The sequence below is a fragment of the Ceratotherium simum genome, chromosome 18 (assembly GCF_057802395.1).
Source record: "Ceratotherium simum simum isolate JZ-2026a chromosome 18, ASM5780239v1, whole genome shotgun sequence".
Taxonomy (NCBI): Eukaryota; Metazoa; Chordata; class Mammalia; order Perissodactyla; family Rhinocerotidae; genus Ceratotherium; species Ceratotherium simum.
In genome coordinates, this window is record NC_141917.1 from 8,832,876 (window position 1) to 8,849,399 (window position 16,524).

At 41.2% G+C, this 16,524-nt stretch overlaps 1 protein-coding gene across 2 annotated transcripts in view; it reads left to right on the plus strand.

Moving 5' to 3' along the window:
- MARCHF6 (membrane associated ring-CH-type finger 6) overlaps window positions 1-16,395 on the plus strand; it is an 80,284-nt gene extending 63,889 nt beyond the window's left edge. For both annotated transcript variants that reach the window (XM_087443123.1, XM_087443122.1), the window contains 4 exons: window positions 4,226-4,315; window positions 6,295-6,427; window positions 7,517-7,652; window positions 13,616-16,395. In XM_087443123.1, coding sequence (XP_087299249.1) covers window positions 4,226-4,315; window positions 6,295-6,427; window positions 7,517-7,652; window positions 13,616-13,706 — 450 coding nt within the window. In that variant the 3' untranslated portion in view covers window positions 13,707-16,395. The remainder of the gene's footprint in view (window positions 1-4,225; window positions 4,316-6,294; window positions 6,428-7,516; window positions 7,653-13,615) is intronic.
- The last annotated feature ends 129 nt before the right edge of the window (window positions 16,396-16,524 follow it).

The window sequence follows — 16,524 nt, forward strand, 5'->3', positions numbered from 1 at the left end:
TGGGTACAAGGAAGTTGCAAAGGTTGGCCCAGATTCAAGGGAAGGGGGACGTGGACCCTTACCACTCCATGGGGGAGGAATTAGCGGGCATGTTTTGACACCACTACAATGCGGAAGTGGTAATTTGCGTGGTGGCAAAGTGTCACCTTAAACATTACTTGATATCTCAAAGGGGAACACACAACTTGACAGTGGAGAGGTCAGGCAGACACTGCCTTAACCCACTGATCACTGCAAATGCAGCAGACAGATAGTATGTGAGTCTGCAGCACTGAAAAAGAGCAGAGCAGCCCAGACACCCAGGAGCTGGCCTGGTACTATCAGCTGGGCCTTGGTGTTCTCCTGTTGGGCAGAAACAATTTCACAGAACATCAGCATCACACAGGGCCACTCTGTGACCTTGATGGATCAAGACGAAAACAAGACCCCTCTGTAGTCATGTCTGAACACAGGCAAAACAAGAGCATTGTCCGAACCACAAACGTAGCCCCTTATCCTGGGTGACATGATTGGTTGCTGCTTTGTTACCAACTACAGTTTTAGCCTCAGTCTGTCCCTTCTTCTGGGTAAGGTTTGTTAAGATACCCAATTGTAGGTTACCTCTGCTTTCTAATAGCATCTGACACAGAGCAGGGCCCTGCTTCCTTAAATCCTCCCCAGATCACCTCGCACAAGTCGAAATGGTGTAAGAAGCCTTTCCTAACACTTTCTGACTAAGTGCTCCAAGTTCCCCATACAGTGTGTTCTCCCTCACTGCAGTAATAGTAAATGCAACTTGTTCAGTTACATGAGTGTTCTTGGTGGTCTTGACAGTACCTAATGTTGTCACCTCAGAGGATTACTTGCAACTATCCAATTTTAAGAATGCTTATATGTTTTGACCCAGTAGTTTCGCTTTTCAGAATCTGTTGCAAAGAAACATTGATGTGTGTGCAGAAGGTGGCACAAACAGGGCTGCTCCTGCTATTATATCATTTTTTATAATGTCAAAAAAAATTAGAAGCAACCCAGATGTCCATCAGTAGAGAATGATTAAATAAAATGTAGTATATCTTTGCTTTGGAATTCAGTGCAGCAGTTTAAAAGAGCGAAGTAGAGCTGTATGTTTTACTGTAGATAGCGCTAAGATGCTTTTTGAGTAGAGGAAAACGCAAGCTGTAGACACACATGTACAGCATGATATCCTTAATATTCTGGATAAAACCCCGAAGTTTGAAAGGACAGCTTGCTTTTCACCATTCCTGACTCTAAGCCCCTTACCTTTCCTGCGTCGAGCAGCTGCAGATCTGTGGGAGACGGGGCTCTTTTGGAATTCTAGCAGAGGAGCTAGTGTGGTGTGTCCTGTCCTGTGGAAAAGGACTGGAACACAGTGGATCTTGAAAGAGCTTGAACCATGGCAATCTGTGGACCTCCTCAGGTGAACATTAACCACTCTTGGGTGACTTCTGGACTCGAGGAAGCTGAATTGGTAGGTTGACTCTTGCCTGCCTTCCCCTGGGAGGGTGCAGAAAAAGCAGGAAGGCTTTCTGCACGTCTCATTAGGGGTCTGTTGGCTTGCTGTCCCAAAGGTCTAAAGGGCTAAAAGATCCTCTTGCAGCCCTTTAGAATATTCTTAGTCTGACCTGAGGCTCATTGAGCCTGCAGAGAGAAATAATGAATGCTTTATCTAAGTGGGGCCCAGCAGCCACAGAAAGAAAGGTCAGGCAGAGCAATCAGAACACCTACTCAGTGACAGGGAACTGCTTATGGAGCCATGAGCATCCAAATAAAAGAATAAAAACACAGGAGGTTGAGGGCAGTATGTGTGTATGCACACACAACAGCAATAAAACAAAGTGAAATTGTTGTGGCGCTATATAGTATGGATTTCAAACAAATTGAGTAGATGAATTAAAGATGTGGATAGTCACCACTGAGGCTCAGATTGGAGGCCTGGAACACCTATGCGAGGCAGAGAGCAAAACTGAAGAAAAGGGGAGCTGACCCGGTGGTGCAGCGGTCAAGTGCGAGTGTTCCGCCTTGGTGGTTCGGGGTTCACAGGTTCGGATCCTGGGCACGCACCGACGCACCACTTGTCAAGCCGTGCTGTGGCGGCATCCCATATAAACTAGAGGAAGATGGGCATGGATGTTAGCCCAGGGCCAATCTTCCTCAGCAAAAAAGAGGAGGATTGGCATAGGATGTTAGCTCAGGGCTGATCTTCCTCACAAAAAAAAAAAAAACACTGAAGAAAAGGAAATGGTGGGGAAAAGATAAAGGTATTGGAAGATACATCCAGGAGTCTTAACATACCCACGATATGGGTTCCAGAATGCGAAAATGAAGCAGCATTGAAACAAAAATAGAAGAAAAATTTAACTGAGTTGAAGAAAAACCTAATTCTCTAGGTTGAAGAAAAATTTAACTGAGTTGAAGAAAAACCTAATTCTCTAGGTTGAAAGGGCTCATCATCTGGGCCGGCCCTGTGGCTTGGTGGTTAAGTGCGCGCGCTGCGATGCTGGTGGCCTGGGTTCGGATCCCGGGTGCGCATTGAGGCACCACTTCTCCGTTCATCCTGAGGCCGAGTCCCGCATACAGCAACTAGAAGGATGTGCAGCTACGACATACAACTATCCACTGGGGCTTTGGGGGGAAAAAAATAAAATAAATAAAATCTTTAAAAAAAAAAAAAAAAAAAAAAAAAAGAGAAAGGGCTCATCAAATCTGGTGAAATGGAGGTTGATGAGATGAAGTTGATGAGAAGAACACATATTTCAGTGTATCTTCATAAAATTGCTGAATTCTAAGGGTAGAGAGAAATCATAAGCTTCAAAAAAAAAATCATACCGGCAATGAACTTTTATCTGTAGCACTGTAGAAATAAAAGGGACAAAAACCAAGCTTCCTGTACCCAGGCAAAATGTCATTCAGCCATCCGTCAGGACGAAGAACAATATTTGAGGATATGCGTGAATTCAGTGCATGTATCAACCTCTCACCCCATTTGAAGAAGATGCTTAGAAAACTAACCAACCAAACCACTAAATCGGAACATTAGCTCCAAGATGATGGACAGTGAAGAGGAGGAAGAACAGTATGAGCAAAATCCATATGAAAATGATCCTATATATTTTCTATGGGGCACATATGTATAGATATAGATAAATGCATAGGGAAAAAATGTGGAGAGTACATACCAAATGTTAGCCATGGTTATTGCTGGGCAGGGATCAGGATTTGGGCTGGTGGTCATGGAGAGCTCCAGCCTTCTCTAGAGCTTTCAGTTTTATATAAGAATAGATCTAAATGTTATGTGTTACTTTTTATTTTTTTTTTTTTTACTTTTTTTCCCCCAAAGCCCCAGTAGAGAGTTGTATGTCATAGTTGCACATCCTTGCAGCTGCTATATGTGGGGCGTGGCCTCAGCATGGCTGGAGAAGCGGTACGTCGGTGCAGGCCCGGGATCCAAACCTGGGCTGCCAGTAGTGGAGCGTGCGCACTTAACCACTAAGCCATGGGGCCGGCCCCTCCGTGTTACTTTTTTTAATACATCTATTTTTTTAAAAAGATATGCAGAGACTAGGTTATGAAGGCCTTTTGTGTGCCATGCTAAGGACTTGAGGGTTGTAAGCAGGGAAGTCTTACATAATCTGATTTGACTTGAAGAGATCATTTGGTGGGCGTTGGGGGTAGTGATCACTCCACTCTCCGTGGTGGAGAGTGGGGGTGGGCAGGCCAGAGGCACAGTGAGGAGCCTGCTGTGGCGCAGCAGAGGTTCTAATAACTGTTCAGCAAAACTGTGAATGCTCCAATCAAGAAGCTCTCTGTGAACCTTTGGGATGGTTTCTTCAGGCCAAACATGGCTCCAAAGTCTTAATTTGACATAATTAGCTCAGCCAAAACCAGTAAAACATCCTGAGGATAGTTTGATGGAATAAAATCATGACATTGTTTTTTTTGTTGGCTTGTTGAGATCTTCATTAATGTCCACACTTTCCTAATTCTTTTGGGAAAATAATGTAGATTTCTGAAAGATACTGAGCTTTGATAGAAACATTAAACTTGAGCTGTTGGGGGAAAAAATTCCTTGGATTTTCCAGCATATATTAGTCTTCTGTAAAACTGTTACTAATCCTGCAGAACTTCTGTTTTGAAACGAAATAATGCAAGAATATTGTATAGCCTCTATGCTGAGTTTATTGCTAAAAACAAACAAAAATCTGTTAAATGGTTTTTATTACCCTAGGACTGGGCACTTGGAGTCCTGCATGCCAAAATCATTGCAGCAATAACACTGATGGGTCCTCAGTGGTGGTTGAAAACTGTAATTGAGCAGGTAAGCAAAATTGGTTTTCAGAAAAAGACTGGGAGTGATAGTGATTATGTTTGGCTGATGGGATTCTTATGTTTCATTTTTCCAGTTTTCTACATTTTCTCTAATGAGCATATATAACTATCTTTTTTAAAAAGGAGAAGGCAGTTTGCTGTTTTGTCACCATGAATTTTCATCAGCTACTCTTAAGACTTTCCTTATCTGAAGGTTAACCAGTAGCTTAAAGTACCTAGAATCCTGTCCAAAGTAAAGGCAAAAATTAGCCGGTGTTTTTTTTTTTTTTCAGGGCAGGAGTTCTGATGAAGGCTTGGTATTTAGGTTTCTAAACCTGTAGTAGAGAAAAGAGGTTATTGTTTGAGGCAATAAATAAAGGAAAAGGCAGAAAAAATAATAGATTTAAAAAGCAGAGGTTTTTGGGAATATTCTAGCTATGTAGTACGTAAGACTTCCTGCATTATGGAACCATCAGATAATTTGGTCATTGTGGTGATAACCTTGAAAAAGATAGATTGTGCTTCTATACTTTGATAATAAGGCTGGGAAGTATGGTAATTCATTTTAGAAAGATTTCTAATCCAAAATAACCAGCATAACAGATTTTGGTACTTACTTCTTTAAGTTTTAGTTAATCTAGAAAATGTACTTGTGGACAACCCTCTTATCTTTAGGTCAGTGCCAAATAAATGAGGTGTTACAGTTCTGTAGCAGTAAAGGAATACTTCCTTTTGATGTATAGGAAATAACGACGGTAGTTTTCCACCCAGTATACACAAGAAAATCACCAACAAAATTCCTGTACCTGGAGATTTGTAGGGGTGGGGAGAGCCAGGGAATTGCCATATATTTGCACACCTCTCGCAAGTGTGGGCTGATCTGAAGTGTGCCGGATATGGGGTGCATGGCAGCACATCCGTTCATGATAGGAGTGCTTGCCAGTCCACTCTGGAGTCTCCAGGGGAGACTCTGGCCCTTGCAAAGGAACGTGGAGAATAAAGGTTTAGTCACAGCTGGAGGCTGTTGATCTTTATATTTTGTTCTCTGATGCATTCTTTTCTCAAACGGTGTGTAAGTTTAAAACGATTGAGAAACACTGGGATGCCTTGCTGTATTAATTTAAATGCTGTTGGTTTAATAGGTTTCTTTGGGATAGGAAGTGTGCCTTTGGAGGGTTCTGCCTCTTTGTCATTCACATCTGAATGCTCCAGCCTACTTCTGAGGGATCCCACTTCTGAGGGAGGGGTGGAGTTGCCCCATGCCATGTGATTGTGGGCCACGGGAGGTTGAAGTGCAGAGGAAAAAACAAGAGCAGTGCTCTTCTGTTTTTCCCTCTTTTCATGCCGTCTTTATTTCCCGTTATTCCCAAGGTTTTCCCACTTCCATTCTTTCCTCTGCAGTACTATCCAATAGAACTTCCTGAAAATATTCTAGAAATTCTTGAACTTAAAAAAAATATTCACTGTAGAGTTCTTTCACTCTAAATTTTTACATAAAATACCTTTTGATTCATTAAAATTTGGTTTATACAAGCTTTTCAGAAACATGTTTCCTGTTTATAATGTTTTCTTATATTCAGATAAAATGAATGCAATCTTGGGTAATAACACAGATCCCTCTTACACAAGATATGTATGAAGTTCCTTCAAGTTATGTGATCTTCAGCTAATATTATTGGATGCCATCTGGTATTGTACAGTGCAAGCCTAGTGTAATTATGATTCTAGACTAGTGTCTTATTATTTCATTCTTAGCACAGTTAAATGCAACGTGTAAGGAAGTAAATGCATTTCTTTAAAACTTATGGGCACCATACTTATGTTTGTGTTCCAGAATTTGCCTTGAGTTGGGAAAAAAATAACTAATTTGAATCCTTTTGGCCTGGTAGATTCAGCTCCTTGTGGCTTAGATTCAGTAGAGATGGCTCTGTTAACCTGGAGGAATTTGTCTTATATCCTTGTTCTAATCTTTTTCCCCGTGTTTCTCAGGTTTATGCAAATGGCATTCGGAACATTGACCTTCACTATATCATTCGTAAACTGGCAGCACCAGTGATCTCCGTGCTCTTACTTTCCCTGTGTGTACCGTACGTCATAGCATCTGGTGTCGTTCCTTTACTAGGTGGGTAATGCTGGCTGGGGAGCTTGAGAGAGCACCTTTATTAACATCGTTACATTCTTGTCACTGCTAGTGTCATAGTCTGGCTGGCTCCTAATGCTTTATTTGTAAATATAAATCCAGCTAAAAGAATGATATCAAAAGACTGTTTTTCTTAGATTTGACAACTCAGGGCAAGATTAGGAGGATCATAAAGCTCTGGTACAATTTTTTTCTCTAGGCAGTGAGAAAGTATTGACATTTACACTCTCCTCAAAATAGGCAGGAACAGATTTTCCTTCATGTTGTCTTCTCCTGACTGGAAGTGCTGTGATCACATACTTATAAGATTAAGGAAAAGTGTGGTTTTATTTACTTAAAAACATGTTCTTTCACATAAAACCAAAGAGGAGAAGCTAATTTGTGACACTTCAGCAACTAGACGTTGTCTTATCAATTATGTACTGAAGAATCCTCACAGGACCTTAAACCCAGCATATGTTCAAAATTATAATGCACAGATTTTCCCCCTCCAGATCTTTTTTTCTCCTGAATTTCCTCTTAGTGACTAGCATTATCATCAGCAAGTTACATAAGTCAGAAACCTTGAAGGTCATCCATGTTACCTGAGCCTCTCTGCTCTCTCGTACTCAAAATGGTCTCCAGGTCCCACTAATCTGATCTCCAGAACCCAGTCTCTCGTCTCTGGCGCCTTTGCCCATGGCTCTCCTTGAGGCATACATCAGCTCTCACCTTAATGTCAGCAGCCTCCTATCTGGTTTCCCTGCTTTGAAGGCGCCATTCATTCTCTACACTGCGGCCACGATGACCTTTCAAAAGAATGATTCTCATTGTTCCTCTTTGGTGAACATCCTGTCATTGGTTCTTGTGTGGCCTTTAAAACACAGTCCATCTCCTTGGCATAGTTGACAAGGCTTCTCCTCTGGCTGTGACTGGCTCCAGTTTGACTTCACTCCTTGCCTCACTCCGTTTTGTACACAGTGAGTTTCAGTTAAGCAACCACCAGTCCCCTCTTCTTAGGGAAAGAACATATTTTCATTCACTGTCATTCTGATACACTTAGAATTTTCTTTTTTTTTTGTGGTTTTACAGGTGTAACTGCAGAAATGCAAAACTTGGTCCACCGGCGGATTTATCCATTTTTACTGATGGTCGTGGTATTGATGGGAATCTTGTCCTTCCAGGTCCGCCAGTTTAAGCGCCTTTATGAACATATTAAAAATGACAAGTAAGTCTAGACTTCCATTGATCTAGCCACTCTTGTTAAGGTGTCTCATTTCTTAATTTTTGTGTCTAATGTGATAAATCATAAGAGGAAAAAGTTCTCAGATTCTGTATATATTTTGAGGTAGAATTAACAAGATTTGTTAACAGATTGGATGTAGGATGTGAAAGGGAGCATTATCCAGGACTCAGTTGGGCTGAGCAACTGGAAATATGGAGTTGTCATTTATGGAGACAAAAAAGACTGAGAGAAACTGGTTTGGGCAAGAAGATTTTTTAATTTCAAATACAAATAGTTTTCAGTTTTTAGATAACAATAAGAAGCCTACATTAGGAATTGGCAATACCTGCCTAAGCCCTTGTTGCAACCAAAGGCCATTGGGTTACTCTGACCATTGCTGAGAAAGGCTGTAAAGTTACTGCAGAAGTGTTGGGGACCCTCTGTTTTGAGGAAACTCTACGACCTGACCTCAGTGAGAGATTGAGGACAGCCAAGGAAAACACTTTCCGGGGATAACAGCCGTTTGACCTTCTGTGTCCTAACGGAAGGCTGAGTCTTTTGCTTTAATGGTGTCTAGCAGAGAAAGTGAGTTTATAACTATCTGTCCTTGTTTGCCCCCTTACACATGCTGGCTTGTCATTATTTTGACATCACCCCCTTTTACTCGTGAGTGCCTCGATTTGGACAACAAATTATGTGGTCATTTTATTTACCCTGATGACTCTTAAGAGTACAGGCATACCCCATTTTATTGCGCTTCGCTTTATTGCACCTCACAGATACCGCATTTTTTAAACAAATTGAATGTTTGTGGCAACCCTGTGTTGAGCAAGTCGATCAGCACCATTTTTCCAACAGCATTTGCTCACTTTGTGTCTGTGTCACATTTTGGTAACTCTCATAATATTTCAAACTTTTTCATTATTATTACATTTGTTATGGTGCTTGTGATCAGTGGTCTTTGATGTTACCAATGTAATTGCTTTCGGGCACCATGAACCACCCCCATATAAGACAGCAACCTTAATTGATAAATGTTGCATGTGTTTTGACTGCTCCACCGACTGGCCGTTCTCCTGTCTCTCTCCCTCTCCTCGGTATTAAAATTAGGCCAGTTAATAACCCTACAGTGGCCTCTAAATGTTCAAGTGAAAGGAAGAGTCGCATGTCTCTCCCTTTAATTCAAAAGCTGTAAATGATTAAGCTTGGTGAGGAAGGCATGTTGAAAGCTGAGACAGACCGAAAGCTAGGCCTCTTGTGTCAGTTAGCTAAGTGGTGAATGCAAAGGACAAGTTCTTGAAGGAAATTAAAACTGCTCCTCCAGTGAACACACGAATGATAAGAAAGCAAAACAGCCTTATTGCTGGTACGGAGAGTTATAGTGGTCTGGATAGAAGATCAAACCAGCCACAACATTCCCTTGAGCTGAAGCCTAATCCAGAGCAAGGCCCTAACTCTTCAATTCTATGAATGCTGAGAGAAGTGGTGAGGAAGCTTCAGAAGAAAAGTTTGAAGCTAGCAGAGGTTGGTTCATCAGGTTTAAGGAAAGAAGCAATCTCCATAACATAAAAGTGCAAGGTGAAGCAGCAAGTGCTGATGTAGAAGCTGCGGCAAGTTATCCAGAAGATCTAGTTAAGATCATTAATGAAGGTGGCTACACTAAACAACAGATTTTCAATGTCGATGAAGCAGCCTTATTTTGGAAGAAGATGCCATCTAGGACTTTTATAGCTAGAGAGAAGTCAATGCCTGGCTTCAAAGCTTCAGAGGATGGGCCAGCTTGCTTGTTAGGGGCTAATACAGCTAATGACTGGAAGTCGAAGCCAGTGCTCCTTTACGATTCCAAAAATCCTAGGGCCCTTAAGAATTATGCTAAATCTGCTCTGCCTGTGCTCTATAAATGGAACAGCAAAGCCTGGATGATAACACATCTGTTTACAACATGGTTTACTGGATATTTTAAGTACATTGCTCAGGAAAAAAGATTCCTTTCAAAATATTATTGCTCATTGACAGTGTACCTGGTCACCCAAGAGCTCTGATGGAGATGAACAATGAGATTAATGTTGTTTTCATGCCTGCTAACACAACATCTATTCTGCAGCCTATGGATCAAGGAGTAATTTTGACTTTCAGGTCTTGTTATTTAAGAAATAATATTTCATAATGCTATAGCTGCCATAGATAGTGATTCCTCTGATGAATCTGGACAAAGTAAATTGAAACCTTCTGGAAAGGATTCACCATTCTAGATGCCATTAAGAACATTTGTGATTCGTGGGGAGAGGTCGAATATCAACATCAAGAGTTTGTAAGAAGTTGACTCCAGCCCTCATGGATGACTTTGAGGGGTTTACGACTTTAGTGGAGAAAGTAACTGCAGATGTGGTGGAAATGGCAAGAGAACTAGAATTAGAAGTGGAGCCTGGGGGCCGGCCCTGTGGCTTGGCGGTTGAGTGCGCAGGCTCCACTACTGGTGGCCCGGGTGCGGATCCTGGGCGCGCACCGATGCACCGCTTCTCCGGCCATGCTGAGGCCGCGTCCCACATACAGCAACTAAGAAGGATGTGCATCTATGACATACAACTATCTACTGGGGCTTTGGGGAAAAAAAGAGGAGCATTGGCAATAGATGTTAGCTCAGAGCTGGTCTTCCTCAGCAAAAAGAGGAGGATTAGCATGGATGTTAGCTCAGGGCTGATCTTCCTCACAAAAAAAAAAAAAAGAAGTGGAGCCTGAAGATGTGACTGAATTGCTGCAATCTCATGATAAAACTTTAATGGATGAGGAGTTGCTTCTTATGGATGAGCAAACAAAGTGGTTTCTTGAGGTGGAAACTACTCCTGGTGAAGATGCTGTGAAGATTGTTGAAATGATGACAGAGGATTTAGAATATTACTTAAAGTTAGCTGATAAAGCAGCGACAGGGTTTGAGAGGATTGACCCCAATTTTGAAAGAAGTTCTGCTGTGGGTAAAATGCTGTCAAACATCCCACGCTGCAGAGAAACCGTTCTGAAAGAAGGGTCAGTCAGTGCAGCAGACTTCATTATTGTCTGATTAAGAAATTGCCACAGGGCTGGCCCCGTGACTTAGCAGTTGAGTGTGCGCGCTCCGCTGCTGGCGGCCCGGGTTCAGATCCCGGGCGTGCACCAACACACTGCTTCTCCGGCCATGCTGAGGCCGCGTCCCACATACAGCAACTAGAAGGATGTGCAGCTAGCTATGACATACAACTATCTACTGGGGCTTTGAGGGGAAAATAAATAAAATCTTTACAAACAAAAAAGAAATTGCTACAGCCACCACCCTGATCAGTCAGCCGCCATCAACATTGAGGCGAGGCACCCTCCACCAGCAAAAAGATGACGATTTGCAGAAGGCTCAGATGATGGTTAGCGTTTTTTTTTCTTAGCAATAAAGTATTTTTAAATTAAGGTATGTACTTTTTTTTTAGACATAATGCTATTGCAGGCTTAATAGACTACTGTGTAGTGTAAACATAACTTTTGTATGCCTTGGGAAACCAAAAAAGTCGTGTGAATCACTTTATTGCCATATTCGCTTTGTTGTGGTGATCTGGCACCGAACCGGCAGTATGTCTGAGGTATGCCTGGAGAGAGAGAGAGAGAGAGAGAGAGAGAGTGTAAGATTAGCCCTGAGCTAACATCTGTTGCCAGTCCTCTTCAAGATTGGCCCTGGGCTAACATCCGTGCCCATCTTCCTCCCCTTTATATGGGACGCCGCCACAGCATGGCTTGATAATCGGTGCCTCAGCCCATGCATGGGATCTGAACCTGCGAACCCCGGGCCGCCCACCAACGCGGAGTTCGTGAACTTAGCCGCTATGCCGGCCCCCTGTAATATTTTTAAGAATGAAATTTAGAGTGTTCAGGGCTTCTTCAAAGAGTTTACTGATGGTAAAAAGCACGAGTACACTTAGGCAGAGTACAAAGTTCTGTCAACCATGGAAGGATGACGAGGGGGTTTCAGTGATGAGAGTCAGTGTTTCTCACTTGTTTTGGCAGAGGAGTGAACACTGCAGACAGAATGCAAACAAGATGTGCCCTGGGGAGCTTTCTGCTGTTTCTTCTTCACGCCTGTCACCTGCCCTTCCCCAGTGGTCCTTTCCCACCCACATCTCATCATTTTTTACTTGTTATTTTCTGCTCTTTTCTTGCAGCTCAGTGTACTCTATTAATCTCTCCCTTCTATTTCTTCATGCAGAAAACTGTTGAACTGCAGACTCCATGGAGGGCATGTCTTGCCTGCCGTAGTATATCCACTCTCTAGTAGTGTTGGATCTGTAGGGGGTGCTGAGTGTGTGTGTGCATGCACGTGGTGGACTGGGGGCATGAGAGGGCGGTAGCGTAATAGACAGAGTTGTGTATGGGTTCAGTCTCCTTATTCTGCCACTGAGTTACTTTTTGATCCTGGGCAAGTTAACATTGCTTGTCTCTGTGTTTTTTATTGCTTTTTGATTGTCATAATGCTAACCCCTTTCTTGGCATATCTTGATAGGGTTTGTGATTATGTGTGTGTCAGATAGTGCTATGTGTATTATGTCAGATATTACTCAGTTGCTATTTAAAACGTTTACAGAATACAGTTTTAAAAAAACGCTAGTTGGTTGGGGAACAGTGGGGTAAGGAGTGGTTAACTTCAGGAAAAGAATCAGTAAGACAGAAAAAAAGGATTGAACAGTGATATTATGGATGAAGAAGCAGTAAGATTAGTGAAATGTTTTAAAAAGTGAAATATTAAGCTACTTGACATAAACTGCCAAAATATCTCATTAGGCTTATGTGTGTTGCCAGAAAAGTGACAGATGAAAGTCAGGGTGGAGAAAGTTACCACACTGAGCCCTCCGCACATGCCAGGCCTTTGTTACCAAGACTTTTGCATGTTTTCTCTTTCTGACAACAATCATAAGACATAGGCCTGTTGTTCTCATTTTATTGATGAGTAAACTGAGTCTCAAAGACCCCAGCTCCCTGGCAGCCCTGTCACATGCTGGCTTTACTCTCCCACTCTTAGTCAGATGCGTAAGGTCTTACTAGGGGCTCCTTGATCTGCATTGCTCCCTCCAGATGGGTACCTAGCACATTTGTACCCACCTGCTCATTGCCATCAGCTTTGTCACGCACTGTCCCCCAGGGGTCAGCCTCCAGGCCAGTTCCGCACATTTAGTGAGGCACATCGCTGCTTCTCCTTTACAGCTTCTGCCCTTGTCACAGGGATGCAGTGTCCTGGTGGAGGACCTCCAGCCTTGTCATTCCGACCATAGTAACTTCTGTGTCTATTTCTACAGTCCTGCACCCTCTGCCATAACCTCCCTGTCATCACATCACATAAGTTGGGAACACTTAATGCCCTGTTCTTGGACTGTAACCGCCTACCTTCTGTTGTTCACATACGCTCACTTCTCTGCCATCTCCCCTTTGACCTCATTGAAGTCTTTTGTCCTTTGATTTCTCCTTTTCTCTAGAGCTAGAACTTTTCAGGTCCTACTTTCCTCCCTGCCCAGATTTCTGATTATCGTGTTTCCAGTCCGTTTCTTTGGATCTGTCACTAAGCTGTTTTATAAAATATGATCCATAGCAGATAAATCTCCTGAATAAGTTTACTCTCCCTTCCCCACCTCTGGCCTCCAAGTGTCTGAGTTTATGAGATCCCCTAACCCATGGACTGGAGCGTGTGCTCCATTGCACAGCTTCTGAGGCCTTCTGACCTTTGCTGCTCTCCTGTCTCCCTACAAACCATACCTCACAATGAGGTGCCTGCTTCTGTGCCTTTTGCAGGTGTTCATTATAGACTCCCCTTCTACCTACCTAACCATTGAAGGGTTTAAAGTGGGAGTGAAGTGATCTGATTTGTATTTTAAAAACTATCACTGGCTGTTCTTAGGAAGAATGTTTTACTATGTGAGATCATATAAGAGAGTAACCACCCTGCTTTTACAACCTAGATACCTTGTGGGCCAACGCCTCGTGAACTATGAACGGAAGTCTGGCAAACAAGGCACATCTCCACCACCTCCACAGTCGTCCCAAGAATAAAGAGGTTGTCTCAACTACCTTGACCTTCCCCTTGCCTTTACGTGTCCTTTTTTGTGGACTTCTCTTTTTGGAGATTTTTCCCAGTGATCTCTCAGCATTGTTTTTAAGTTAAATGTATTTGACTTGTGTTCTCAGCATTCAGAGAGCAGCACTGCAAGGCTCTGCTGCCCGTCCTCCATCTTCTGACATCATTGCTGTCCGAGATCTGTAATATGTGTAAATAGAAGTTCCTGGATACCCTCAACCTTGGATTAAACAGAATGTGCATTGTACATCTTTAAACAAAATGTATATTAATTTATTAAATCTAGTTGTCACTTTATTTTGGACCTGCTGTGATCTTGACAGGAAACGTACCACAGAGCCATAGTGCAGAGGCAAGACTTTTTAATGACATCTTTTGGAGCGCAACATCTTGGTGTTCCTAGCAGTGCTTATTAAGTAAACCATACATTCTGTCCGTCTTGGCTACTCAGACCTTACCAAGAATGTAAAAGGAAACAAGTAGAAATCAGCAGTGTGGAGTGTCTGTGGTAAGAAAACATGAACTTTGTGCTTCACTGTCAATCGTTTTTGGAAGTTATTTTGTATAACACCAAAGCTGTTGTACATTTTCTACTGCCTGATTTTTTTTCATGTGTCTATGTTTATAATATTGTATAGTATCTTGTGTTAGGTGACGAGATTATTTTTAATTTTGATAATTTAATATTCCTAGTGATCAGCATTGGGAGTGGGTTTTTGTGCTTGTTAGGGGCATGTCTATACTTAGAGGAAAAAAAAAGTCCAAAAGAAGTTCCCCCTCCATCCCCTTTTCCCACACACAGCTATCTTTTTTTCTTTTTGGCAGCAGTGGCCATGCCAGATCATCGATCTTACAGAATAATTTTGCCAACGATACTGCATCTTAGTGGAATTAGGACGTACTGAGATGTTTGTTAAGTGTAGATGTGGTTTGTGGTCTTAGATGGACAGCATTAGAGAAGACTGGTTAGAACACCTAGTCCTGCTAGTTAGTGCATCAGTGGGTGAGGATTAGGGAGTACATTTCTCCTCGTTTTCCATGAGTAAATCCCAGAGTCTCCAGAGCTTTTTGTTTACAGAATAAAACTACAAATAAAACCAACCTGATTTTATTTGTGCAGAAGGAAGCTGGCTGAGCTGGCCTTTTAACATAGGAGTACAGAATGTATTTCATTGGAAACGTGCTGTAAAATCTCAGAACACTGAACACTTACAAACTTCATTTTCCCTTGTAACCAAAGCTTCAAGGTAGAAGTTTAGAGAAATAGTGAGAATGGTTGGGCACATGATCCAAGTATTTAATGATAATGGTTTATTGTAAGGGTGGTGTTTGTTGTTGAATGGTAACTTAGAAGATCTCAGAGAAAATGGACAGCATAGGTCTTCAGAAACCATAAAAGAATTTCCATATGGTATTAAAATCCATAGACTCAAATCTGAGGATTTTTTAAAATATGAACGTCAGCCAAACATAAGCTACCAAAATCAAAGCAATATGTTATGGTTGTTTTATATTTCAACAAATTTTCCCAAGGTGGTGAGTGTTACTTTACTTTAAAATATATTTTAAAACATCAGTATCAAAAAAGAGCTTGACACAGGATTCAGTGTTACACTTTTTGGCACTTTTTAGCAGCCTTTTCTCTTGTATTTGAAATAAGGTCTTTGCTAGCCCTACCTTTACTTAGAAATTTAGTCCTGCTGTAAAAAATTAGGTGCATTTTAAAACATAATGCCACCCATCGTGGTGTATGTCTATATAAATTGTTCTCTTTGGGAGAAAATATTATCAAATTGGGCTTATAATTTGATTATGTTAATTTAGGTTTCTTTTTTAATTGTCCAGAGAATTTGTAGATCTTGATATAAAGTCATTGAAACACATTTATCTGTTTTACCAGAAAGACATCTAGGCAGATAACATAAAAGATTAAAAATTGTTATTCTACAAAATTTTAAATGAATCTTATATTTTGTAAAAAAGAAAATAACATATGAATGGTCAAAAAGTTGCCCTCCATTCACTGGCAGATAACTTTATCTTGTCTTCCTGAAGGATTTCCCCTGGTTTCTCAGTTGTGCTTTGTCCTGTTGTTTTCAAAAAGCTGGATACTTTCATAAGGAAAGCATTTGCTGGCATAATATTTACTTGGGTAGCATCAAGATTTTATTATTAACCAATAGTCTTATAAATATTTAAAACCTCTAGGTCAGAGAGTGCTAGTATTGCTGCCCTTCTTCACGTGGAATTTTTTTAAATAATAGTTTTGCTTCATTTTACATTGGGCTAAAAGTCTTCAAGGAAGTTAATTAGGAAAGAAGACCTTTTTTGCTTCATTTTTACTATTTATAAATTGAAGACAAATCAACATTTGGGGTTAGTTTTACATGACCTGTTATCAAATGGTCATAGTATGGAGTGTGCATTTGTTTATTAGCAAATTATGTTTGATTTTTAAACTATTATTGCTAACAGATGAGATGAAAACTAAAGGAAAATGTCAATGTGAAGTTTATGTATAGCTAGCCTTAAAAAAGCTCCATGTTTTTAGGTGATTTTTCCTGTTAGTTCTCTGGAGAAACAGTGGAGATTGGACATCTCAATTCCAGATGTAAACACAAAGTAATTTTTATTTTGACATTTAATATAACTGTTATTACCGTGGATTCTTGTCTTGTGTTTTTTCTTTCCCTATTCAAGTAAGAGAGAATAACTTTTCCTCAAATGATTTGATCCTAGATATGTCATTTCTGTCTTGGCAAAATGCTATCATTAAAGTGTAATTCTTGAATT